Source organism: Parasteatoda tepidariorum, chromosome 6 (genome assembly GCF_043381705.1).
Source record: "Parasteatoda tepidariorum isolate YZ-2023 chromosome 6, CAS_Ptep_4.0, whole genome shotgun sequence".
In the NCBI taxonomy this organism is placed as follows: Eukaryota; Metazoa; Arthropoda; class Arachnida; order Araneae; family Theridiidae; genus Parasteatoda; species Parasteatoda tepidariorum.
The window spans coordinates 76,762,967-76,789,582 of NC_092209.1; the positions used below are offsets into that span (position 1 = coordinate 76,762,967).

General features: G+C 30.1%; 2 protein-coding genes across 3 annotated transcripts in view; both read left to right on the forward strand.

Annotated features, from left to right (window-relative positions):
- Positions 1-15,179, forward strand: part of LOC107444533 (carboxypeptidase B) — a 39,014-nt gene extending 23,835 nt beyond the window's left edge. Inside the window, exons 4-11 of one of the 2 annotated variants that reach the window (XM_071181712.1) lie at positions 1,909-2,045; positions 4,756-4,852; positions 6,401-6,502; positions 8,044-8,259; positions 9,195-9,297; positions 10,769-10,971; positions 12,617-12,701; positions 13,887-15,179. In XM_071181712.1, the coding sequence (XP_071037813.1) occupies positions 1,909-2,045; positions 4,756-4,852; positions 6,401-6,502; positions 8,044-8,259; positions 9,195-9,297; positions 10,769-10,971; positions 12,617-12,701; positions 13,887-14,206 (1,263 nt within the window). In that variant the 3' untranslated portion in view covers positions 14,207-15,179. The remainder of the gene's footprint in view (positions 1-1,908; positions 2,046-4,755; positions 4,853-6,400; positions 6,503-8,043; positions 8,260-9,194; positions 9,298-10,768; positions 10,972-12,616; positions 12,702-13,886) is intronic. The other variant, XM_071181713.1, reaches the window with a different exon arrangement.
- A 1,572-nt stretch (positions 15,180-16,751) lies between these two features.
- Positions 16,752-24,356, forward strand: LOC122272207 (uncharacterized). The gene is made up of 2 exons (XM_043055582.2): positions 16,752-16,876; positions 22,022-24,356. Exons 1-2 carry the CDS (start codon positions 16,855-16,857, stop codon positions 22,369-22,371), a joined length of 372 nt encoding a protein of 123 aa, XP_042911516.1. The 5' UTR covers positions 16,752-16,854; the 3' UTR covers positions 22,372-24,356.
- The last annotated feature ends 2,260 nt before the right edge of the window (positions 24,357-26,616 follow it).

Consider the following 26,616-nt stretch of genomic DNA (forward strand, 5'->3'; position numbering starts at 1 on the left):
TATATATATATACACACACATCAGTTTAATAGTACATCCTGATATTTTCCGATTTATCTAATAAATATGTTTTTGCAGTGATCAATATTTTTACTACCCAAATAAAATTTATGAACACTCACAATAATAACGCATTTTAAAACTACAGTTATTTATAATATTTGCGATATTATCTTTTTGATACTTTATGTTATCAATGATGTGGTCCCATTAATATTAATATTAAAATTATGATGATAAATAATGATCGCGATATTATCGTATTCGATATGTATGGTAGTCGTCATATGATCGTGATATTGTTGATTTTGGTACACCTATATTGGTTTTATCGGTAACAAGTGACCCGTTTAAACCAGAATTCAGCGATGTTTCTACGTGTTGGCGAGTTCATGGTTCCTATAACTATTAAGTATCTTTTTCTACTTAGTAGGGGAGAGGGGGGCACATGTGAACATGGTATGTTTTGCCAATATAATTTGAAATAAAAAATCTTGAAAAATTTTCAATTGATGGCAGTACTAGTCCTACCTCTCTGCAAAACTTTCAGAGCAATGAGCCATTTTGTTGTTCTATTCTGACAATTTCTTTGTATCAGCTGGTGTTGTATATATTATAATCACTCGCTTCTTCATGTGAAAGTATAGTATAAATTAACTGATAAGCTAAAATTAACTATTGCAGACTATTATATAAACATTCAGGTAAGTTTATGGAAAAAAAAATTTTGTTTTACTCAATTAAAAATTCTTTATTTTTCAAGTTAGGTTTAAGAAAGATGATGGGGGCACTTGTGAACAAAGCATTTGGGGCAGATGTGAACAGTTCACATGTGCCCCTACATAGTATTAAGATTATTGTCCTCATGATATTATAAGTTTAAAAAATATGTATGCATTTAAAATAATTATTCTTTAATTTTCCCTAATTAATTTATTATTTATTAATTTTTTCTTTTAATTTTTTTTATTAAATGGTTGATCGCGCATCACGCATATTAACTGATACACCTGAAAAAGATAAAATTGCTGAAGCTACAAATGAAAAGATAGAAAAATAAAAAAAAAGCATGAAAGAGTATTAGCGAAGAAAGAAAAAGACCCATTACAAATCCTGAGGAACATGAAGTTGCGAATAACCCAACTGCGGAAAAATTATTGTACAGCGAAAATTTTTTTTTCTTATTGACAGTACTGTTGTACAATTTAAATTCACATAGTAAGCTACATGCCCTTCAGTATAATGTGTATCTATATCTGTTATATTAAAGATTTTTTTCTTTGAAATATGATGATAGCTTTGTGGTTTTAATCTTGTTCATATGTGCCCCAGGTAAGTTCACATGTGCCCCTGTGGGGGGCACATGTGAACAATTGAAGTCATTTTTCTAAAATATCATAAAGTAAAGAAATATTTTATTGAAAAATCTCAAAAAATTCCATAAGTCAAAGAAAAGACTATTTAAACATATGGACTTCTTTACTGTGAGAAATTGATGATATTTTTTGAAAATTGAAGAAATAAAAAAAATTGTTCACATGTGCCCCCCTCTCCCCTACTACTCTTCAGAAAAAAAGGTATTATTCCATATCAGCGGGGGTTGTTAATAATTTATTACCATAGTACCTATGATAGGCACCTATTGCCACAGTAGCTATTGCAGTAGTAGAATGTTTCGGCAGCCAACAACAGTGAGAAAAGAATTTAGACTATTATTTATTAGAGACTATTATCTAGAGAGTAATTAGATTATTACTAAGTTTGAAACTGTTATATTTTCGCTTTTTGTGTTATGTAGATATTTGTTATAGTTCAAATACTTTTGTCTTTGAAGCAAATACCATAAATAATTAAGTGCTTACATTAAATATTCACTTGCATAGTATAACTTTACTTATCTTCTAATAGTTTGATTTTTGGACGGAACCTGTGCGAGTTATGGAAAATGTTACACTTCACGTATCCGGATCCACCGCAGAACAATTTGAAGGTACACTTCGAAGAAAAGGGATGCCCTTCTATACCATCACTGATAATTTGCAAAGGCAAGTATTATAAGCAAGGCTTAGGATGTTTATGACTTAAAAATTCCTAAGAAATGTCCTTGAAAAGAGCAGCAAAAAAAAACTTTTAAAATTATAAAAAAAAATTTCCCTTAAAATGAGAAATAATGTCCATAAAAGTTTCTGAGAATCGGCTTGTGATAAAAAAAATTCTAAAAAAATTATCAACTGTAACTTGAATTGATAAAAAATAGTTGTGATCGACCAGTGATAAGAGCATCGGATTTCGTTCTGTTTTTTATCCTCTAAGTCGCTAGGTTAAACCGAGTACATGCAATATACGCTCTCGCAAAATCTGTGGAATCGAAAGTCCTGTGGTCGGTCACTGAGCCGTAGCATAGGTATAGAAAACTTCAATTCCCTTCAGATCCATGTCCAAATTGAGGAAGTAGCCTCACGACTGAGTGGTGCTGCCATCTATCCTTCGGGTTTTGAGCTAAGATGTACTTTCACCCTTGCAGTGTTCTCTTGTCAAACGAAAGATACTCCTTCCAGACTTAATACGTAAAATGCCAATGGCTGGCGAGATTGGTTTGACCAAGTGTCATAAAACAGCAGCATAATAAGAAAATAATGTCATAGTTTAAGTTAATATGTTATTTATAAATAAATTAAATACCTGATAAAAACAAATAAAAGAATTTATAAAATTTTTGTTGCAAATTTAAAGAACATCATATTTGACTTGCTTATTGTATTAATCAAATGTTTTTGATAATCTTAAAAGATTGTCGATTGCCAAAAGCAAACTCTTATTTCTTGAAAATTTTTGTTAAAACATCGGCTCTTGTTATTGGAGAAAATTTAAATTAATAAGATTCAATGCAAAATATAGACTAATTCATGAGGGAAAAAACGAAATTTTTCAAGCAAAAAGAACTTAAAATAAAAAATATAATTCAAGCTTATTAAAAAATTTTTAAAAAAAGGACACATTCTTAAATATGCAAAAATGACAGGAAAAACATGAGCAATCCCCCACAAAGAAAAAAACACTAAATAGGCGGGGGGGGGGGNAATTTTTTTTCAGCGTAGTAGATGTATTTATCATCAATGTTTTAGCCAAGATTATTAGTCAACAAGAATACTTCAACTCTTTTTGGTAATTGAAAAATATGAAGTCTTGAAAAAAAATATTCAGCATTAGCACTAAATTTCTATTGTTAAACATTTTAAAAAAAACATTTGATATTGTTTGAAATAGAGGCATATTTAAATTTGTCTTTGCATAAAATTCATATGGAATTTTTTAAAGAATAGAATAAAGGAATTCACAATCTATCTATATGTAATACGTAATCCCTGAAAAAGGTCAAAAATTATTTCTTTTCGGTAGAAACAATTATGCCTCAACTGCTTTAAAAACTAAAAATTAACTAATTCATACAAAAGTTATTAGTATATTGCAATTACACAGCCAATGATTAAAGTGCAATGATCTGGTCACAAGGTGATTGAATAATTCAGCTTTCATTACTTTTAATACGTCGTATAGAAGTAATAGTATTCCGATAAACTTTTGGAATAATTCAATTTTCATTACTTTTAATGCGTCGAACAGAAGTGATAGTTTTCCGATTAATTTTTGGAATAATTCAGCTTTTAATGAGTCAAACAGAAGTGATAGTACACCGATTATTTTTTTGGAATAATTCAATTTTCATTACTTTTAATGCGTCGAACAGAAGTGATAGTTTTCCGATTAATTTTTGGAATAATTCAGCTTTCATTACTTTTAATGAGTCAAACAGAAGTGATAGTACACCGATAAATTTTTTGGAATAATTCAATTTTCATTACTTTTAATGCGTCGAACAGAAGTGATAGTTTTCCGATTAATTTTTGGAATAATTCAATTTTCATTAATTTTAATGCGTCGAACAGAAGTGATAGTTTTCCGATTAATTTTTGGAATAATTCAGCTTTTAATTAGTCAAACAGAAGTGATAGTACACCGATAAATGTTTGGAATAATTCAATTTTCATTACTTTTAATGCGTCGAACAGAAGTTATAGTTTTCCGATTAATTTTTGGAATAATTCAGATTTTAATTAGTCAAACAGAAGTGATAGTACACCGATAAATGTTTGGAATAATTCAATTTTCATTACTTTTAATGCGTCGAGCAGAAGTGATAGTATTCGGATAAATTTTTCGGACTTTTTACGTAGAATCGTAATCCTTTTCTTTCATCAAACTATAATAAATAAAATTAAAATATTTGAAATGCGTGCACTGACATATTTCTTATCACTTGCAATTTTATAATGAAATTTCAAAATAAATATATCTGGGTTTTTAAAAACAAATATGAATAAATGAACGAAAAGTAATTTCCTTAACAATTTGAAATGTAAAATTTTCTCTTAAATATCTGCAGAAAAAAGTGACTCTTAGTACTATTTATTGTTACTTGATTAAAAATTCCATTTTTCTTCGGCAACTTTACATATTATATGTCTAATCACTTCTGTTTCTTCTTATTCACGTCTGGCAAATCTTTAAAATGGGTGCCTGTTTTCGAGCGCTTGAAGCAGGTCAACTTTTTGTTAATTCTAATTTATTTATTTTTGAAGCGAATGAAGTCCTTAAAAAAGTAATACTAACCGCTTCAATTTCTTGGAATTATTTATTTAATTTACTATATAATGTCCTTACCTCTTAATCGATAACTTTTTTTTTGTTTTGTAGTTGGATTGAGAGAGAAAGAGAAGAAAATTATCCGGGAACACACTTAGAGGGACGGACGGCCGGATTTGCATTCGATGTCTACCATCCACTAGACGAGGTGTTTGTCTTAGTTATTTCTGCAAGAGATAAAAAGATAAGGAAAATATTATAACAGTAAAACTAAATATCTATAAAAATACAAATTTTAAATTTTTTTCTATTATTAATTTTCAGTTTTTTATACCTCAAAATGCAAATGAGCCATCAGGCCAATAGGTAACCATATAAACTATTTTCAACATTGATAGAACCATCGTTAGATTTTGCAATATTTTATAAAAAATAATTTAAAAAAAAAAAACTTTAATCAGGGTTATTTAAATATTTCTTTATGCTGTCCCTCTATAGGACATCAGAATTTCGTTTTTAGAGTTGATTTTTTTTTTCGAATTTCATTCCTAAATCCAAATAGCGCTTTTTTCTTTAAATTTTATACTACTGCTTAACTTTATTATACATTAGTGGCTCTAAAAAATTTTACGTTTTAGAGCCTAGAAGAAATATCCCTCTAAAAATTTATGAATGAATTTGGTTTTCTAATTATACTATTTTGATTTATAAAAATGCATTTTGTGCACTGCTCCTTAAAATTTGAAGACTAATGCCTTCTTTTAAATTCCACCAGTAAATTACATAGAAAGTAAAGTACTAACAATGCAATACTAATATTAAAATTTTTATAATTATTGACATTATTTTTAATATAACCAGCATGGAGCTCCCTAGAGTATGAATGAGTATGCTCCCTAGAGTAGAGCTCCCTAGAGATGAATGTAGGACCTTTAGCGAAAGTCAAACTTGTTCCACCCTTACGACAGATCTGGATATAGATCTTATAAAGCATGTGTAATTTAGATAGCTGCACTGCGAAAAAATCCTGATAAAATTACGACAAATGGTATCGGCACTCAGGGTGTCGGTACATTTTACCATAAAATCTTTTTTTTTACCGGAATATGATACGGATCAACAAAAAAAAATCTGATATACCGTACTTATCACAGTAATACTTATTGTAAAATCATTCTAATTAAATAAATATTACTGTAAAAATTAAGGTGTAAAGAACGGTGTTTGCGGTTAAAAGTAATTTTATGGATGATGACAAAGTACAAACTTTATACCGTGATTTGATCTAGAATTTTTTTTCAGCGTAACAAATAATTTAAAGCCATACCGATACCTAAAAAAGAAACGGATCTATTAAGTAATTTGACGAAGGTTTGAAGAAATGTGCCTCTTTTAGTTTTTGTACTGAATATAAATTTTTATTACTATCTTTTGATGCCATCCCACAAAAAGTTGTTTTCAAGATTTTAACTGAGCTGATTTTGGTGTTGATTGGTTAAATTTTTGCTATATATTTTTTTTTAAATTTTTGGAACAATTTTTAACCATCATTGTTGTGGTAAAAAGATTTTTTAAAAATTAAATTAAACGTGGGGTTACTGAGAACGTCCTGTAATTTGATAAATATTGTTACGCTTTAATCTATCTAAACAAGTATCTTCTTAACGTGATTAGCAAAATAGGAACAGCTTTTATATTCTGCTTGTTGCTTTTTTTTATATGTTGTTTCAATGGTTTGATATCGAATTTTTTTTAGATTATTGCATACTTAGATGATACAAGTAGAAAATATCCCAATCTTACCAAGCTCATGAATATGGGTGACACCTATGAGGGAAATATAATTTACTTATTGAAAGTAAGTCTTCTAATATTTGCAATTTGACATTACTCTGTATTTATTTTAAATAGATTTATAGTGTAATTGAATCATTATTAAATTTTACACAAAACTGCATAATTTAACAATTTTTTAATGCATGTAATGTTGAGTGCGCAAAAGAAGAAAAAAAGGACTACGCTGAATAACTTTTGATCTAATGATCGGATTTTCGCGTTCAAGGTCTCAATCTTAATGATTCGAAAGGATGACCTCAAATATACTAATTAAATAGTACTACTATTATACGAGTAATAACTAATAATTAAATATACGTCTCTTTAAAGTTCGATTTCTCAGGAACTATTCAACCGATTTTGCTCGAATTTCGTATTTTGCATCGTAATTTCAAGCATTAAAATGAAGTAAAAGAATCGATATCTTGCAATTCAAATGTTTTTCAAACATTATTTAATAAAATAATAAAAAATAATAAATATTTACTAAAATTTATTTTTTTGCCTAGAATTATATTTGGGTAAACAAATTTTATAATTGCCAGCAAAAAATTTTAAATTCCTTTTAAAAAGTTTTCGGGATATGACGAAATACACAAACTGTATCATGAACATTAAGGGGTCCAAACTACGGATTGCTCTCCTGATCAAACTATGGGGACTTTTCTAGAAATTGTAGAAATATGATAGAAATAACATTTATTGATATTCCTATTTCTACAATGTCCAATTTATGCCCGTGATAACATCAAACAGATCCTATCTCTGTTTTTTCTACAAAAGCAAATCTACACTGCATTTAATTCGTCATCACCTCCTGAAATATAGCGATATAATTTTTGTAATTGATAGTAAACTTTTAAATAACTAATAAATATAGTTTATGTATTTTATAGTACTTTCTAACATGCTGAGTAAAATATATTTTGTGATTGATATTACACGTAACGTAAAAGTTCCCTTACAATAGCGAACATAGCATATTACCATACACTGAAAAAAAAGTTCTAGTAAAATTATCGCACTGTATGGTAATGGTCTTTCTAGTACAAAAACCTTTATTCTGGCAATTGAAACCAAAATATGAGGTGTTTGAACCAGCCATTTGGTAATTTTTCCGTTCATATGATAACGGTTTACCGGAAATTCATGTTTTCAAAATTATAGTTTTTATTACCAGACAATTCGTAAAAAATGCAAAACTGAAAAAAAAAATTAACCGAATAGATGATATTTATGCCATGCTGTAAGGTATTATAATAAATTACCAAATTTTACCACATTTACCAAATTGTATCACTTAATAAGAAACCATATTTTATTATCAATATTACTAAAATAATTACCAAAGCGCTTTAATAAAAAAAATTACCGAGCCATTTGGTGTTACAGCGTTTCTGGGTCTAAAACCCAGAAACGCTGTAAATTTTACCCTATTCTGGTAGTTTTGACTTACTTCTTTTTTCTAGTGTAAATAGCAGGCACAGGTAAATAGTTTTTGTGATAGAGTAAATAATATTGCAAATAATATTGCAAATAAATGTAAGCATTTGTATCTAATAGATCAGTTCCGGAGGTAATGATACGCGACCCGCAGTCTGGGTAGATGCTGGCATACATAGTAGAGAATGGGTTGCTCCAGCCACTGCTCTCTTCATGATTAATCACTTGCTCCTTAATTATGGTACAGATCCAGAAGTGACCAAGCTGGTGGATACACATGATTGGTACATCCTTCCTTTGGTCAACCCAGACGGATATTTGCATACGTGGGACTGGGTGAGTGTTATTTTTTTAAACTACTAATTTAAATATAATATAGATTTTATTTTATTTTATGACAGCCCCACAAAATTCATAGTTTACGACTATCAATGTACAACTCCGTTGACTTCAGATTTTGAGCCCAAGCCAGAAGACAAGGGAACTCTTGGATCATGCACCGAGACCAACTAGTCTTCGTGTAGGACGTTTTGACGGAATTAACCTGCATTTATGTAACATGGTGGGGAAAACCATGAAAAAATCTCCTCCTTGTTCGACGGCAAGGGGATTCTAACCCATAATCAGCCTATCACTGAGGATATTTTCCGCCAGCACAGTGGTCGGTGGGTAATCCGTATCGATCAACCATAGCGGGGATTCGAACCCGGGTCACCTCATTGAGAGCAGAGTGCTTTATCCCCTGAGCCACCATGGTTCCAAGTAGTAATATATTTAATAACCGTCATTGAACAGCCGACCCAATTTTTTGGGTTTACGACTACTGATGTTCAACTCCGTCGCCTTGTAATTTTGAACCCAATCCAGAAGATAAGGGAGCACCTGGATCAAGTATATGGAGAAATTTGTCTTTGTGGAAGACTTTTTGATGGAACTAGCCCGCATTTGCGTTACATGGAGAGGAAAACCCCGAAAACCTCCCATGGTTCACCTGACCGCAAGGGGATTCTAACCCCCGATCCGTCAACCACTGAGGATATTTTACGTCAGCACTGTGGTCGGTGAAAGCCGGGTGTGAAATTCGTATTAACCAGCCATCGCTGAGATTCGAACCCGGTTTACCTCATTGGGAAATGAATCCCCTGAAACTTCCCTGATGCTCCCCTGAGTTACTGCGGCTCAAATAAAATAGATTTGATACAATCCTTATGGAAATAATTTTTAATAATAATAATAATAACAAATATAATTATTGCAATTTCCTATTTTAGAATCGCCTATGGAGGAAAAACAGAGCAGTTGCTCCAAGTTTCCCAGGAGTTCTTCTCTGCAGGGGAACAGACCCAAACAGAAACTTTGACATATTTTTTGGAGGCAGGTGACAAAATATTTTTATGCATCACCTAATTAATTATTCCAACACATACGTTTTCAACACAACGTCTTTTATAATTAATTTTTCAAAAGTATTATTTTTAATATTTTTAATGCAACATATGAATTGAAATTTAATGAATTCAGTAGTCGAAATAATTCGTCTTAAGCTCTATGCAGTGTATTTGGTTTAATCATTGATATGTATGTGCAAAACAATTTTATTTTTTAATCTTAAAAATTTTCTTCTTTCATAGACATAATTATTTTAGTTATAAGTATTATTTTCGTCTTTTATTTTTTTATTTCAGTTCATGTTTTTTTTTATTTTACTTATCACAATTGTTTCATTTATATTATTTATACTTTTATGAATTAATTTCTAGTCAAAAGTTTTTTTTATTAACTTTTTCCATTTACATTTATAATTATTTGATTTCAGATGCAAACCTGTTAACTATATTTTTTTTTAAAAATTGGATCGAATACATTTCTTATATAAAATATTATAACTTATTATTCCAGTTCTTTAGAAAAAAAGTATTATATATAACATTTAAAAAGAAGATTGGATTAAATACATTTAATTAATAAATATTATAACTTGTTATTTCAATTTTTCAAAAGGAAAAGGTGTAATCTTGTAAAAGTGCTTTACTGGTCAAGACGCAAACCCATTAACTAATTTTTATTTTTAAAAATTGAGTTTGAATTATCAAATGTGTATTATAGCTTATTATTCCAATTTTTTAAAAGAAAAAGTGTATCTATGCTTTGTATCGTTTTTTTTTTCATTCTTATGTTTTGTTTAACCCTTTAACGCAGATGGATTTTTCTTCTGACTCTCTAATTACAAGAAGAAATGTATTTTTGTATTTTTTACTTATAAAAAAACAGGCTTATTGTTACTAAAAAATCTGCCAAATTATCGGAATTATATTTGTATAGAAATGTAAAATCCGGAAAAAAGTAGTTTGAAAAAAAAATTCATTTTTTTATTTGTGTTCAAAAATTTAATAAATGATTGATTTTGTAAATTAAAGAAATTAAAGACACCGGTGTTTCATAAAAATAAATTGAAATGGTTAATATAATATTTTTCAATTATTTTGACTTATTTGACTTAATTCATAAATAAGGGAAAAAGTATGAAAAATATGCTGGATGAAAACTCTGTGGCAAAGGATTATGCTACAGATAGAAAACACCAGACAACAACTATATTCGAAGTTCTTTCATTTACGATTATAACTGTGTTATTTATATTCACGTTTTTTTTAAAAATTCATATGCCTAATTTATATGCATAATTTTTTCATTTTTAAATTAAATTCCTTTATTTATATTCTTAATTCTTTTATCTATGTTTTCAATTCTTTCAATTATATTTCAAATTACTTCATTTATTTCCCCAAAATTATTTTATTTATATTGAAAATTTATTAATTTGGATCGACAAACTGGTTTTTAGGTCCCAGCACGAGCTCCACTCCGTGTTCACAAATTTTCAAAGGAGATCATCCTTTCTCTGAAGCTGAAAGTTCCGCCATTAGAGATGGGGTTATGTCTATCAGACATCGTCTTAGAGCCTATTTCACACTTCATTCCTTCTCTCAGCTGTGGATGACCCCACACGGATACACAACAATGCAAGCACCCGACTTCGAAGAACACGTGAGAATATTTTTATTAAATAACGAACTAAAACACCAATATCCCTGAAATTTTGCATTTATTTAAAACATATTTTAATAATATACGGTACTTGTAACTCGAGAAGAAGTTGTTTCTGTTGTTTCTAAAGACACTTGAACAAGCCAAGCTCGCCAGTCATTGGCCTTTTGCGAATAAACCCGGAATGTGCTCCTTTCTCTTGACAAGAGAGCGCCGCAAGGATGAAAGTACATCTTAGCTCAGAATCCCACTGATAGATGGCAGCACCAATCAGTCGGTGTTGCCATCTGTCCATGAAGAAGTGTAGAGATCATATCTAATCATGTGATTTAAATCTGGTTTAGTTCGGTACCTGTAAACGACGTCACACGTATGTGAGGAATATGATTTGTTTTTGAATAAACAAATGCCACGATTCAAATACGGTGACGTCACTTCCAGGTATCCAATTCTCAATTCCTATTGAAAAGTACGGTATGTTCTAAAGTGAGAACTTAATGAAATCATTGTGATTTTTGCACACACAGTGAAATGAGCTAAACGCTCACAGAAATTTAAAATGAAAAAAAAAGCAAAAAAAAAAACATCATGTATGGCGCTTTTTATTTGAGTGCGATTACAACATTTTCACCATTGCTATAAGCAAGATAAATTGAGAACTTGTAAATTTGATTAAATTATTGTTGGAGTGTTAAGAAATGTTAAGAAGGTGTTACTGAACATTTTATTTTTTTTCGATTCAAATGAAATACTTAAATCTGCTTTACTTAAAGATTTCCAAAATAAATTTAATAGCCTATTGTGCAGCTCTAGTGCGATATAAATAAAGTACCTAGTACCAAAATAAATTAATGTTCTAAACTTATAACCAACCATTATATATTTTTTTAACCTAAAAAAGAAAAATACGTTTTGTAAGAGGTAACCTAAGATATTTTTTCACTAAGAAAACTTTACCAAATGGAATTTTAGTAAATTTTAGAAAACAATCATTAGTATCATTTTGAAGTATTCAGAAGATGCTTGTCAGAATACTCTTTTTCAAATGAAAACTACTTTTTTCAAAGGCATAGCAAAGTTAATGATCTGTACTTAAAACAAACATAAAGTGCTCTTAAACTTGGAAAATATAGTTTTTTACTAATGTAACTTTAGCCGGAAAAAAACTGAACTTTTTACTCAAGTGTTACTTAGTAAATTTTTATCGGTTAAAGAACATGTTAAGTTCCATGAGAAAATCATCTATGACAAACATAGAAAAATCAAAAAGATGTTTACAAAATGCTTTTTTTTCAACTGAAAACTGATTTTATTTAAATACTTTACAGAGTAAGTGTGTGTTAATGTTCTACTCGCATGTTTATAGTTAACCATGATATATTTTTAAATTTCGAAAATTTTGCGTTTTAAATTTTGTAACTGAACACGTTCTTTTACTGAAAGGACCCTCCCCTCCCCTTGTTATGTAATATCTTCTAATACTACGTACTTCAATTATAAAACCCAAAGCCCTATAAGCCTAAAGCCCTCTCAAGGGATGGAATTATTGGTTATTGCAATTTTTTAGTTTCTTTTTACCAATTGCCTAAATCGGTTTCAAGTTTTCTGAATTATTTTGTTTTGATTTGTGCAATTTTGATTTCAGATGGAGTTGTTGAAAATAGCGGCTAAAGCAGTAGAAAAAACGCACGGAGTTTCGTACAGATACGGACCATCTGCTCGGACATTATGTAAGTTTAATCATGTAGTTGTAGACCTTTTTTTTTTCGGAATTTTTTTTTTTTTTATAAATGGTAATATTTGTAACGCTATTACAAAACAAAATATAGCATAAAAAATGCATCAGTACATTGGCATAAATTACCGTAAAAAATGTACGTTTTTTATATTTTTTTAAAAAAATGATTCTTGTTTTAATTAATGTTTTGTTAATTTTAATGTCTATCGGATTATATGTCGGGTATATGTTTGTATCTACATTGTTTCACTATATAATGTATTGGTTAAACTAAATAGGTTTGTAACTACTAGATAGCTTTTAAATATGTGTCTACTATGTACCTGCAAATCTTCTGGTTATGTGTGTTATGTGTACACACATAAAGACAACCTATGTAGTTTAACCTATATAAATAGGCTAAACTATACAGGTTGTCGTTATATGTGTAACTACATAGGTAATACTACATAAGTTGTCGTTATGTGCGTAACTGCATAGCTTGTAATTATGTGTAAAACTGCAAATTAAATTACATTAATTGTAGTCATGTTTGTAATAACCAAAGTTAAGGAACGTAGGTTTTAACTATGTTTAAAGCAACAGAATTTATCCTACACTGTAAAAATTCCGGATCAAATTACGGTAAAAAGTACCGGTACTCAGAGTACCGGTACTTTTAACCGTAAAATTTATTTTTATCAGAACATGTTACGGAACATAAAACCAAATGCACTGTAACTTTTACCTGTACTTTTTACCGTAAAATTCAGTTTGAACTCTTACTGTAATAATACCGGTACTTTTTTCCGAAAAATTTATTTTTATCAGAACATGTTACGAAGCAAAAGAATCAGATACACTATAACTTTTACTGTAATAATTACCGTAAAATCACTGAATAACTTTAATTAAATAAATATTAGTGTAAAAATTACTTTAAAAATGGATTTCACGGAAAATGCACCCAAAGTGACTTTATACCGTAATTTGATCTGAAATTTTTTACAGTGTACCTAAATTTTAGTTTTGTGTATTACGACATAGGTTGTAGTTAAGTGTGTAACTACATAGGAAGTTTATATATCAAATATCAATTGATTATGCTCTTCCCGTTCTTTTAGTTTTAATCATTTTTATGCATGACAATTATACATATTTGAAGTTAATAGTTTTATTTATTTACCACTTTTTTCAGACGCTACAAGTGGTAGTGCTTCTGACTGGGTATACGATGTAGCTGGCGTCCGGCACAGTTTCATCGTAGAGCTACGAGACAGAGGCGTTTATGGATTTCTGCTTCCCAGGTCTGAAATCTTGCCAACCAGCGAAGAAACGTGGGCTGGTATAACGTCAATTGTTTCACATCTATATAATAAAGACCCAGATAAGGTATATACTTCTACTTCGACTTCTTCCAGCACCAGTACTACCACTACTTCTACAGTAAAAGCTACAAAAGAAACGACGACAAAGAAATCTACTTCTACATCAACAATGTCTTCTACTACGGCATAAATAGTGTATTTGTTATATTTGGAGAACTTCGAAAACATTTAAAAAATACATTGTTATATAGTTTAGCATTTGAGTCGAACGCAGACTAATATCATTTTAGCATAAAATTCACATGTTTTTTTTTAATTTATTTAAAACTAACTTTTTTTCATCTGCTTTCTTAAATCTGGGTTGACTATAACAACACCATAATTATTAAACCATTCACTGTGAGCTTAACTGAACTACAAGTATATCAAATATAGAACCTTAAAATCCAATCTTAACTTACCGTTAACTCTCACCTATACAATAATGAGCGAGATTTTAACTTGTATAAAATCTTATTAAGAACCATAAACTGTGACATTAATTATTAATAAACTCAAAATGCAGAACCTTAAATTTTATAAAACTATTATAAAACGTTAACTATACGGTATCTATTGCAAAACCTTATCTATATCTCAACTATTAGATGACTTTAACTGATGCAAAGCTTTAATCCAATCTTATACTAAATTCTTAAGCTTATTAATGTTGCAAAAAATCAATTATAAAGCAAAACTTTTCATTGCAATCTTAAATATTGTGAAATCCTTACAATACAATCTTAAACAATGATCTAAACTAATTCCAGAATATTTTAAATCAGTTGTAAAATAAATTTAAATGGCATTAAAAAAAATCGAATATTATTTGTGAGAATTTTGATTGAAACTTCGGATAAAGATCTTTAGAGTTGTCAGTTTCTTTTTTCAATTTAAAAATTTTATTTAATATTTTCATATTTCATAATCACGTTGACTTCAAAATAAAATAACATCATCTTATATGTTAATTTATTATTAATGTTCCTACTTATTTAAATGTAACTGGTTTATATATGGACCTTGGCTGGTTCAAGGTGTGTTTTGTAAATTAAATTTTCGTTTTTTAAAAAAATTTCAGCATTTGTTTGTTTTTTGTGTTGAATAAACTTTTGTTGCTTTTTTGTATTGTTTCTTAATATTGTTTTACTTGTATTTTTTTCTGACAAGGATACTGAAATTATGTATCACAGAACACCCTGCACAGATTTTAACCCTTAGGGGTCTTATGGTTGTTCCCAGTAACCGAATATTATTGAACATAAACAAAATGCGACCGAAAAGGGATAAAATTGAAAATTTTAATTCAACACCTTTTTTTTAACAGGATTTACCCATAAGAATAACATTAAGCACTTTGTTGTGTTGAATTTCATTCCAAATTTCAATTCAACACCTTTTTTTCCAAGCAGGATTTACCCATAAGAATAACATTAAGCATTTTGTTGTGTTGAATTTAAATCAAAATTTTAATTCAACACCTTTTTTTAACAGAATTTACCCACAAGAATAACATTAAGCATTTTGTTGTGTTGAATTTCATTCGAAATTTTAATTCAACACCTTTTTTTTAACAGGATTTACCCATAAGAATAACATTAAGCATTTTGTTGTGTTGAATTTCATTCCAAATTTCAATTCAACACCTTTTTTCCAAGCAGGATTTACCCATAAGAATAACATTAAGCATTGTGTTGTGTTTAAATTAATTTAAAATTTTAATTCAACACCTTTTTTTAAACAGTATTTGCCCACAAGAATATTATTAAGCATTTTGTTGTGTTCAAGTATATTCAAAATTTTAATTCAACACCTTCTTTTAAACAGTATTTACCCATAAGAATAACATAAGCATTTTGTTCTGTTGAATTTCATTCTTGATATAAAAAATAGTACAAGTTTTTCAATTTTTGCTGAAAATAATTAAATACTTAACAGCAAACACGATACTAATATAGTTAACAACATTATATTAGTTTCCCTAAAAACTAGGACTGCTTTTATAGTTTCTGATCAAATAAATGTTACTTAAAATTGAAAAAATAACAATTGTTAGAAAGAATTAGTGCGAAAATACTAAAAATATGCTTGTTTTTAAAAGGAAATATTTTTGAAATTAATTCTATTGCGCATCAAAATATGTGTTGTCTGTAAACAAGCAAACAAAAATTGAATAAATAATTAATTAAAACAACAGGGAAACAGTAAATAGTGGTAAAAAGCACTACATGAATTACAAAAGCTTTGAGTCAACTCCAAAGGTGGCGGCAAGTATACGTTAGAATTTTTTACAGGGTGACTAAAGTCTCAAAAATGCTATAAACAAAGGTTTTACTGTTTCTACAAACGCATGCATTAAATTCGAAACATTAATAAGGTTTTTAGCTCTTTTTACATAAGCGTGGAAACGAGCTTCATTCATTTTTGTCTATACATCAAAAAATATGTATATCAACTCAAAGAAGAACAGGATTCCTAATCCAGTTTTTGCAACTTTTACTTGGTAAAAAGAGTAATAAAATATTCAGATTTTATAATTCTTTTTTGTTCGCCTGATTTTAAAATATTTCGTCATGACTAGACGCACAATGAAATAAGGTTTTTCCTTGGTGAAAATCACTTTTGTTTGAATTTCTGAATATATAATCATAATCATATTTTATAAGTTTTTTGAATGAATCTTTTTTTGTCTTAGCTATGATATCATCTCTGCGAGTTAAAACACATCAGAGTTTAGTGTGTGCAAAATCTAAAGTTTTTTTTAAAATTTTTTTAAATAGATCATTTTGAAATATTGATATGAATATTACCGAATCGAATGGTGAGTATGTATTGATGTATATCATACTATGATAAGTATTTAATAAGTATATTCATTTACAAGTATATTATATTTATTAGTTTATAATTAGTGTATTCACATTTATAAGTATATTATATTTATTAGTTTATAATAAGTGTATTCACATTTATAAGTATATTATATTTATTAGTATATTATAAGTATGTTCAAATACTATAACAAGTATTTATAATACTTTTTTTAATTTTTTGTCAATTAATAAGTCACGTTGCAATTTTCAGTATTTCTTCGCTCTTATTTTGTGCATTTTTTTCTCTAAAAAGAATCACTAGTACAATGTTTAGTAAGCATTGAAAATTTAACACTAATTTTTCTAAAAGTCATTAATAAAATCGGAAATGAACTATATAAACTAAAATGAAAGCAATGAACTAGGCCTAACAATTAAAATTAAGTTTTACAGCAATTAGTTAAACTGTAAAAACCACGACTATTCCTTAGTCTTAGGTAAGTATTTCGGATTATTTAGTTTAAATTATAGTAATAATAAATATTATTAGAATTTGAATATTATACTGAGAGGCTCCTCTCCCTGTTCGCTTTGCTCACCGACCCCCACGGTTTTTTCTTTTTCATCCATAAAGAAAGTAAGAACGGTTTATGTCAAATTTTTTGTTGTTGCAAAATTACGGTTGAATTAATTTTGAAACAATTAATAACATTAAAAATTGGTACCTCCGCTCACTGAGAGTTATGACTCAGTGAAGATGAGCCATACTGTGGAAAAATCTTGGCCATACTGTGGAAAAATCTGTCTTGGATCCACAACTCACCTGGATTCCCCATCTTGACGAAGTTAAGGATCGTGTACAAATGTTCAATCACAAATTAAAGAGGATTGCTAGAGTCACCTGGGGTCTCAACCATCATGTTCTAAAAAAGATATACCTCCAAGCAATCGAGAGAATCATCATCTATGCGGCCTGTGTCTGGTTTAGAAACACAGTCAAAATAAAAGAAAAACTAAAATCTATTCAAAGAATTCCGCTTATTACCATTACCAAATCTTATAGAACTGTCAGTACTGATGCACTCCAGATAGTGGCCGGGGTAAAACCAATCTACTATAAAATCATTGACGAGATCTACATTAAAAGAAATATCTGGAAATGGAGGATAGAAGACATAAATTGGCTTGAAAATCATATGTACTTTCCTGATCACCTCTTACTACCTCCCAAACTGGTTCATCCCTCAAACTCTCTCGCGTTGCCCTGGGGGAAATTTCTTCCAACTAACCATGGCATTGAAATCTTCACAGACGGGTCGAGAATTCAAACTGAGAACAATGGTAGACTTATAAATAAAACTGCATATGGTTTTGTAATGAAGATAAATCGCAAAACCATCAGTACCATCTCGGCGCGTTTGAATAACAACTGCAGTATTTATCTGGCTGAGCTCCTTGCGATACAGTCAGCGCTCCAATGGCTTAAAAATCAGGGTACTGAAATAGCAAGCATTTACACAGATACCCTTTCTTCACTCATGAGCCTGGAGGGCCCACGTAAACACCTCAAAATTATAGAAGACACCAAAGCCATGTGGAGTAGTAACTATAATATAAATTGGATTAAAGCACAGTCAGGCATTGAAGGGAATGAAGAGGCCGACTGGGTTGCTAAGGAAGCCACTAAGCTTGGCCAGATTGATTTTGAGATCCCAGGTGAGAAATGTGAAATTAAATTTTACATTAAGAACATCACTCTTAACCGCTGGAGAGATGACTGGAGGTCTAGTGACAAAGGAAGACAAGTCTATAAATTTTTTAAAGACCCCAGCTTAAAGCGCCTGCAGGCCAATTTTTACTTAAACCAGCTCCTTACTGGCCACGGAGTGTTCGGGACCCATCAACAAAAATATTTCAGAAAATCAGCTTCATGTAATTACTGTGGAGTGAGACAGGACATTAAACACCTAATTAAGCACTGTCCAAGATTCCGGGCACTTCGTGGAACCCACATGAATAACTGCGAAGAGGAACAACAATTCTTTGCCATATTGACCTGCAGGAAAATTGTGACTCAAATNGATCATCTACTTAAGCACTGTCCAAGATTCCGGGCACTTCGTGGAACCCACATGAATAATTGCGAAGAGGAACATCAATTCTTTGCCATATTGATCTGCAGGAAAATTGTGACTCAAATTATTAAACAAACCCTCGAGAACATTTTAGCCCCAGATCAACTGACCCCAGTCATGAACCAACAATAGAGCATGTCATCATAAATTTTTTAACTGATCAACTTTTAGACTTATATTTTGAAATTTTATCTACTATTGATTTTAGACTTCATCGACTTCTAGTCAGACTTTTACTTTTAGATATTTACTCATAGGACTTTTAGCATTCATTGATTTTGGTTTTGAGATTTTTTGTCTCTTGTTTCCTTATTTAATTCTCGACATTTACACCGGCGCTATTGGATTTCATTGCCTTTAAGGCATGTTTTTAATTGTCACGTTAATCCACTTTTAACTGATCACCACCACTGTCATTTGGCAAAATTTTACTGTAATTTTAGTTTTCAGAGAAATTTTTATTGTAATAATTTTATTTTTATCTCCGTATACCCCCCCTGGGGTGGGTCGGAGTTCAACCTATCTTATTCTGTGGAAAAAACTGTTCCTGTCCGATGCAAATAAGTGTTTTCTCAGAATCAGCTTTAATGATCATAAACTCATAGATCTTCTTATGAGTTTTTTTTCTTCTTAAAAATCGATTAAAAAAATATCATTTTGCTAAGAAAACATAAAATTATTACAATTTTATGTAAGCACATTTTTTTCAACTTGTTAATCTTAACGAAATATAGGATATGAAAGATAATCGAATCCACCAAGGGGAAAAAAATAAAAACAGAATATGCGACATAATAAAAAACAATAACTGAGACGTAATTTTACTTGCTAGCAAAATATAACGATAACCTTATATAATAGCTCCTATTGGAAGCAGTTCTTCAGTCTTAATATTTAATTCTTTATATCTAGTCTTTATTTTATTCTTCATATTCAGTCTTCATATTATCTAAAAATTTAGGTCTCAATGATAAGATTTATGCCTGGCAAACATTTAACCTCTTATTTCCCATTTATTTATTTTTTGCTACTTTTGACATCAAGTCAAGCACGAGCTTATTAAATAAAAATTGCTGGGGAAATAAATATTTTTCTACAATAATGAATATTTAATTATTAGTTAAAGAAAAACATGCAAAAAATCCTACTTAAAGCTGCAATAGCTTTCGAAAAAAAATGAAATTCAAAAATAATTCTCCTTAAAGTTATAATTCAAATTGTCGTCCATAATCGCGTTTAATTTCAACTCTGTAGTTACGTTACAGAGAATAGAGACATAGTGTGGAATAGAAATATAATATACTTCTAATTTAATGTTAATGTCGTTAGTATTTTTTATATCGCTTATGTATTTTTAAATAAAACTATACAAACTAGTTGTCAGAAAAACTTGTCTTCTGTGACTCTTTGGAGACAACGATTGAGGAATTAAACAAAGTAGCCTAGCCCCGTTATAAGAAGTCGCAAACCACGAAAATTTAAATTTTTTTTCTAAGGTGATTCTAATCTTTGATTCAAAAATTAGTTTTTGTCAGCTTTATTATGCTAACTAAATGTTTTCATTTATGATACTGCAAATTTCTGTTGTAATTTTTCAAGGAAGGTACCATTGCGTACCTGAATTTTATAGCAATTATTTGCTACTCTCACAATTAGAGGGCGTTACTCTTTTTTTTAAATATTTTTTATGTATAACAAGCTGAGTGTCCGTTCTACGTATAGTCACTTAAAAAAAGTAAGTAATAAATGAGTCTTTAAGAAACATTGTTACGAAATCGTGCATAAAACTAAGAGACATATACCAACGAAATTAACATGACTAAAATAATTCTAATTTTTTTATTATTTGTTGTCCTTACTGGTCGCTTTACGTTACTAGTTCAAAAAAAAATTATTAGTTTAACGTACCAAAATAGAGATTAACTTGCAGTATCATTTTATATGATGCTGTTGTTCGGGGCCAAATCACGATAGTCAAAATATACGGCAATCAAGCAATTTTTCCCGTATTTTTCTTTTCTCGAGGGGCCGTAAAACAAATATTTCCACACTATTAAAGCTGCACCAATTACCATAATACCAGTAGTGCCTATTTTCAGAATTAATAAAGCATTATTGTCGTCAATAACAGTATGGCGATTTTTTACGCTTCTTTTAAACGAACATGTACTATTTCTCCATTAATTTTGCCTTTTAGTACATAGCTAATTTTTTTATTCCAATTAGTACCTATGATCAGAATTAATGAAGCATTATTGCTGTCGAAAATAGCACAGAAATTGTTTGGATATGAATATATCTATTCGAAATAAATTTGAAAATGTTTATATTAAAGCATTATAGTTTGAGTAGGGTCGTGGTAGCCCAGTGGTTAGAGAATCCGACTCCGGTCCAAAAGTGTCCAGGGCACGATCCTTGACTCCATTACCACCAAGTAAATTTGATGTACGTGTTGTAAAATTTGGGAAATTGAAAGTTGTGTGGTCAATCACTGAACAGTACCATGGGTACAGAGTTCGATAAAAAAAATTCCTCTTCTTCACACCTGTGTCTAAATTGTGGAAGTGACCTCACGTATGAGTGATGCTGCCATCTATTCGAGGGGTTCTAACGGATAGATGGGCATAAGACGGACATTCACCTTAGCGGTGCTCTCTTGTCAAACGAAAGGCGTACTTACCAGACTTGCTTCGCAAAATACCAATGTCTGGCGAGCTTGGCTTGCCCAAGTGTAATTTGAAGGAACATAATTTTAGTTAGGAGCATCAAAAATTAAAAACAAAATTTTCTGATTTTTAAAAATTTTTGAACTTAAAAAAATAATTTGCATCATATACTACAGAGTCACGGAAAATGTATGACTATTATAATAATTATTGATGGTGCAGCACAAAAAAATTAAAAGCAAATAAAATAAAGTTTAAAAAAAAGTTTATAAAATGTGTCCTTGTTTCTCTTATATTACAAAGTAAATATTTTAATTTATTGTCAAAATCACTCTCTCTATTATTTTTTCAGAAACTTCAGACATTAGCGCCAACGATCCCTTAATGGTTGGGGATCGAGAAAGTAGTGAATCAGTAACGAGAATGCCCAGTTCTCACAGCGCAGCCCTCGCCATAGGATTCTTTGGTTTGTGCATCTTGTTGTACGGTGTGTACAGATTGTATAGAAAATTCTTCTGGCAACCAAAATTACCTTTCACTGTGAACCTGAGTGACGAACAGGAGAATCCAACGCGAGGATTAGAGGTTTATGCAGAAGAAAGAGCGAAGTATGACGCCATTTATGGTTCAAAAAGGATGAACAATTCCGATGGAAATATGGAAAAAGAAATGGATTCTGTTAAAAAAAATAAAAAATTCTGAACATATCGAAAATAATTACCTTCAATGTTAAATTATTATTAAGTCATAAAGAATGAAAAATATAGGTTTGGTGCTTCAACTTTAAAGCAGAAATAGATGATTTTGATAGCAAGAGATATTGAAAATTTAGGAAATAATTACTTTCAATGCTAAATTATTAGGTCATAAAGAATGAAAAATATAGGTTTGATATGTCAACTTTAGAGCAGAAATGAATGATTTTATTAATTTGTTCAAGTGATACTGAGAATTTAGGAAATATATACCTTTATTGTTAAATTATTCAGTCGTAAAGTATAAAATTTGTGAGTTTGAGTTGAAGCATCAAGACACTCTCCAAAGAGTAATGTTTAATAAAAATAGCTGATGAGGCATATATGCTGCTCTCGCGATGGTGTGATTCATTATGATTTTATGAAAACTGGCTCAATGGTTTCGACAGACTTCAACTAACAAGACGAAATGAATCAAAAATTTAAGGAAAAACAGCCTACATATGTCTACAGATCATCACCTGTATTATTGTATGGTACGGCTAAGCCACATCCTGCACAAATGACTGTAGCAAAACTATAGGAATCGGAATTGGGATTTCTTCAACACCCTCTCTACTCACTAAATCTATCTTCCACTGACGCCTTTTACTTCGAAATTTGGACAAATTTTTAACAGGAAAGCAATTTTATTCCGAAAATGCTGCGAAGCTTGCCTACCAAGAATTCATTGACTTACGTCCACCAGGGTTTTATACATTTGCCTGAACTATCTGCTGCATACAAGGCAAAAGTGTAGTAAAGAAAATATAAATGCATACTTTGATGAAAGACATTGTTCTTTACGTCAGAAAGTTATCAAAAGGCTTTGTCTTTTTGTTTACAAATTTCGTAGTTTACAAACCTAATCTAATTAACTCAGACAGATTTTAATAATCCATTAGTGCTCACAGTTAAGGGTAGTTCTAAGAATGCATCAAAGGGATACCTGCAAGTGATGTAGTGTGGGTATCTCGATCCTGATTGGTTGTTGTAACGTGGCATTTGTTTGAGTTGGCAACTGTTCTTTCCATTCTATTTCGAGTAAGCCAAGCTCCTCAAGTATCAATTCTCTTAAGTAGCACATTCTAAATTCTTTCACAAAGATTCTTTCTCAAAGATTTCAACTCTTTCACAATATATTTACACAGAGACTTAACACAAAGACAGGCACGAAGTCATCTGGAACATAAACAAACTAATTATGCATCGAAGTTACCAGATACGCAAAACAAAAATATATCACGGTTACAATAAAATGCGTAAACAAATAATAAATAGAAGTTAAGTAAAAGAAGTAGACGAGAAAAATTTTTATTTCAACTAATTTAATGCGCAATACGAATCCGTATTTAATTAACTTATCGTTAATTAACATTCTACATTATGTAGAGAAACTTACCATAACTTTAATACGCCATTTTGGTGATAAAGATTAGCTGGCGTCATAGGTCACATGTGTCTTCTTGACCCAAGTACCCAATTGCTCACGCGGATTATTTCTTTCTATGGATGGGTAGTCTAATGTAAACAATAACAAGCGTCCTTAAACCGGAAGAAATTTAGAAAATTTCCGGTGTATCCCTCCACTTATGTTATGACTACGAGACGATGTGTGAACAAGCCTAATATTCTATGCAGTTTTGTTATTGTAATTTGGGTTCAAATCTAAACATAATTGTACCATTCATAAGAGCTTTCAGAAATGTATTGATTCTCAGAGGTCGTAAGGCCAAAAAAAATTTTGGAAAGTTAATATCTCATTGTGAATAATTCTTAAGGTTTGCCATGTTTTGTATTTTATCCCTTATTTGGCTACATTTGAATAAAATGTCGCCAAAAATATCTTTAAAAATATCTTTTTAAGTTAGCCTAATTAGAAAATATTCTAATGATTATAATATTAATATGATAATGCGGAAGTTTAAAGGCTGAAAGAAAGAACTCGGTACATGTGAAATACTGCAAAAGATATGATACAATAATATGATGGCGCGATTTTCAATCTGCTGCGTAAAAATATATCGGAAGCAGTAACCCGGAAGTCTTGAAAGAGCAATTTTACCACAAGCGCCACTACCCTTAGCTTTACACTATCACCCATCCATAGGAACTTATATTATTTATTGTAACGTTTTATCATAGGCAGATGTAAAAACAAACACTTAATTTTCATTTCATCATACATTTTGTTTAGAAACATTACATTTTGTTCAGAAACATTACATTCTGTTCATTTTAACATTTGTTTTCTATCTGAGAAATAAAGAAAAAGAAGCTCGCTCCCTATAAAATGTGCCAGTCCAGTATTTCTCAAACTAGCCTAAGTGACCCAAGTCGATAGCAACCGAAATAGATCTGAGTTTATCTTTAAAAGTTATAATACAAATTATAATGTTGCAGCTTCTCCAGGTAGTTGTAAAATTTGAAATGTAGTCATCTCATGTAAACCCTTCAAAACTATTAGTTTTATGGTAATACATTCTACGATGCATGTTCGTGGCATATTAACTAGATCTTTGTCTGCAAACTATAAACATGACGATCAAACAAGTAAAACGTGTAATACAATAATTTAAACTTCATTTTCTTTTGTAAAAAGTGAAAAAAAAATGCATGATTCACAAAGTATTTAGATTTAAAATTTCTAGCTCTTCGAAGGAAATAATAATGATTTTTCTTATATCTGTTCTTTTGTTTCAGGTAAGTTATTTACTAATATAATCAACAATGGATGGAAGATAAACTGCGAATAGTTTAAAAAATTGAATTTCTTTTTTTATATAATTTTGTACGGTTTTGTTGGCTAAATTTGACCATTATATTGATGGTAACTCCACTAAATACTTGAGCTTACTCCTAACACTTCGTTGTAAATGTGATTTTTAGTGTCAATTTTATGAGAAAGTATTAGTTAGTTACGGTTATAGAGAACAAGCACAGAAATTTTAGAGTAAATAAATAAATATTTTGACAAATAAAAATCCTAACAATATCTTGAAGCAACAAATGAGGGTGTCATATGCTCAGAAAAATTCTGAAATAATTTCTTGAAAATGGTGCGTAGAAAAAGACTAATATTTATCATTAGATAAATATTTTTCGTTAAATTATCGTAGTAAATTTTTATTTTCTGCGTTCAAAGTTATTGGACAGAAAAAAACAGACACAAATCATAAAGGAAACTTAGAAAAATATGTTGCTATGACGTCACAGTTAAACATCCAAAACTATTATTCTTTAAGGTAGAGTTCCTTTATCTAATTTTAGTTTGATAAGAACTGTTTAAGGTAGTATTTTTTTTTTAAATCTCCATGCTTTTTGAATGTCACTTTAAGTAATTTAATGTCGATTCCTAACATATGAAAATGTTAGCATGACTGAGTATAGCAATATTTTATAACTGAACATTGTATTGTTGTTGAGTAACATATGTAATTGCGATTCGCTTTTTGATATTAAGTTAATTTTTAAAAAAAGAAATTCAGGATTATTTGTCTTTAGAATTCATTTTCGCTATACAGTTACTTATTTACTTATTTTTTTTTTTATTTTTTTTTTACTTATTTACTTATTAATTCCTTGCTAATTTTAAGTTAATTATTTGCTAATTCAGAATTATTCGCTTTTTCTTACTAAAGTAAAGCATTTCCACAACAGCCAATAGTGTGCGAAGGGAGCGGTGGAGTTAAAAGTTCCACATTTTTGTGCCAAGAAGCTTGACTGTGGCGATATGATCTGCATTGTGCCCCAAATCACCTTTACGTCTCAGGCAAGCTGACAAATCCTCCAACTGCTACAGAATTTCCGTAAACTCTGTAAATGTATTTTTTCATAGTGGTAGCGAAGGTGATGCATTAACATTTTAATAAATAACATCAAGCAAAATTTTGTTCTCAACTAGATATAAACAATTTAAACAGTAACGCAACGGTCAAGTAATAAATATATTATGCTCTGGAGCCTTAATATGGATTTATAAGAATTCTTTCTGCATTATAAAAATTTCCGCTTCTCTTTGCTACTCCTGATAAACAGATTTCACACATAAGCTTGTATACATCGAAATGAAGTTGGATATACACCAAGCCACCAATGAGAAGTGAACTCTAGTTCTTCGCAATTAGTCAGAGCCTTTAACCACTAAAACATCGCGGCAAGCAAGCTCAGCATATTATATATATATATATATATATATATATATATATATATA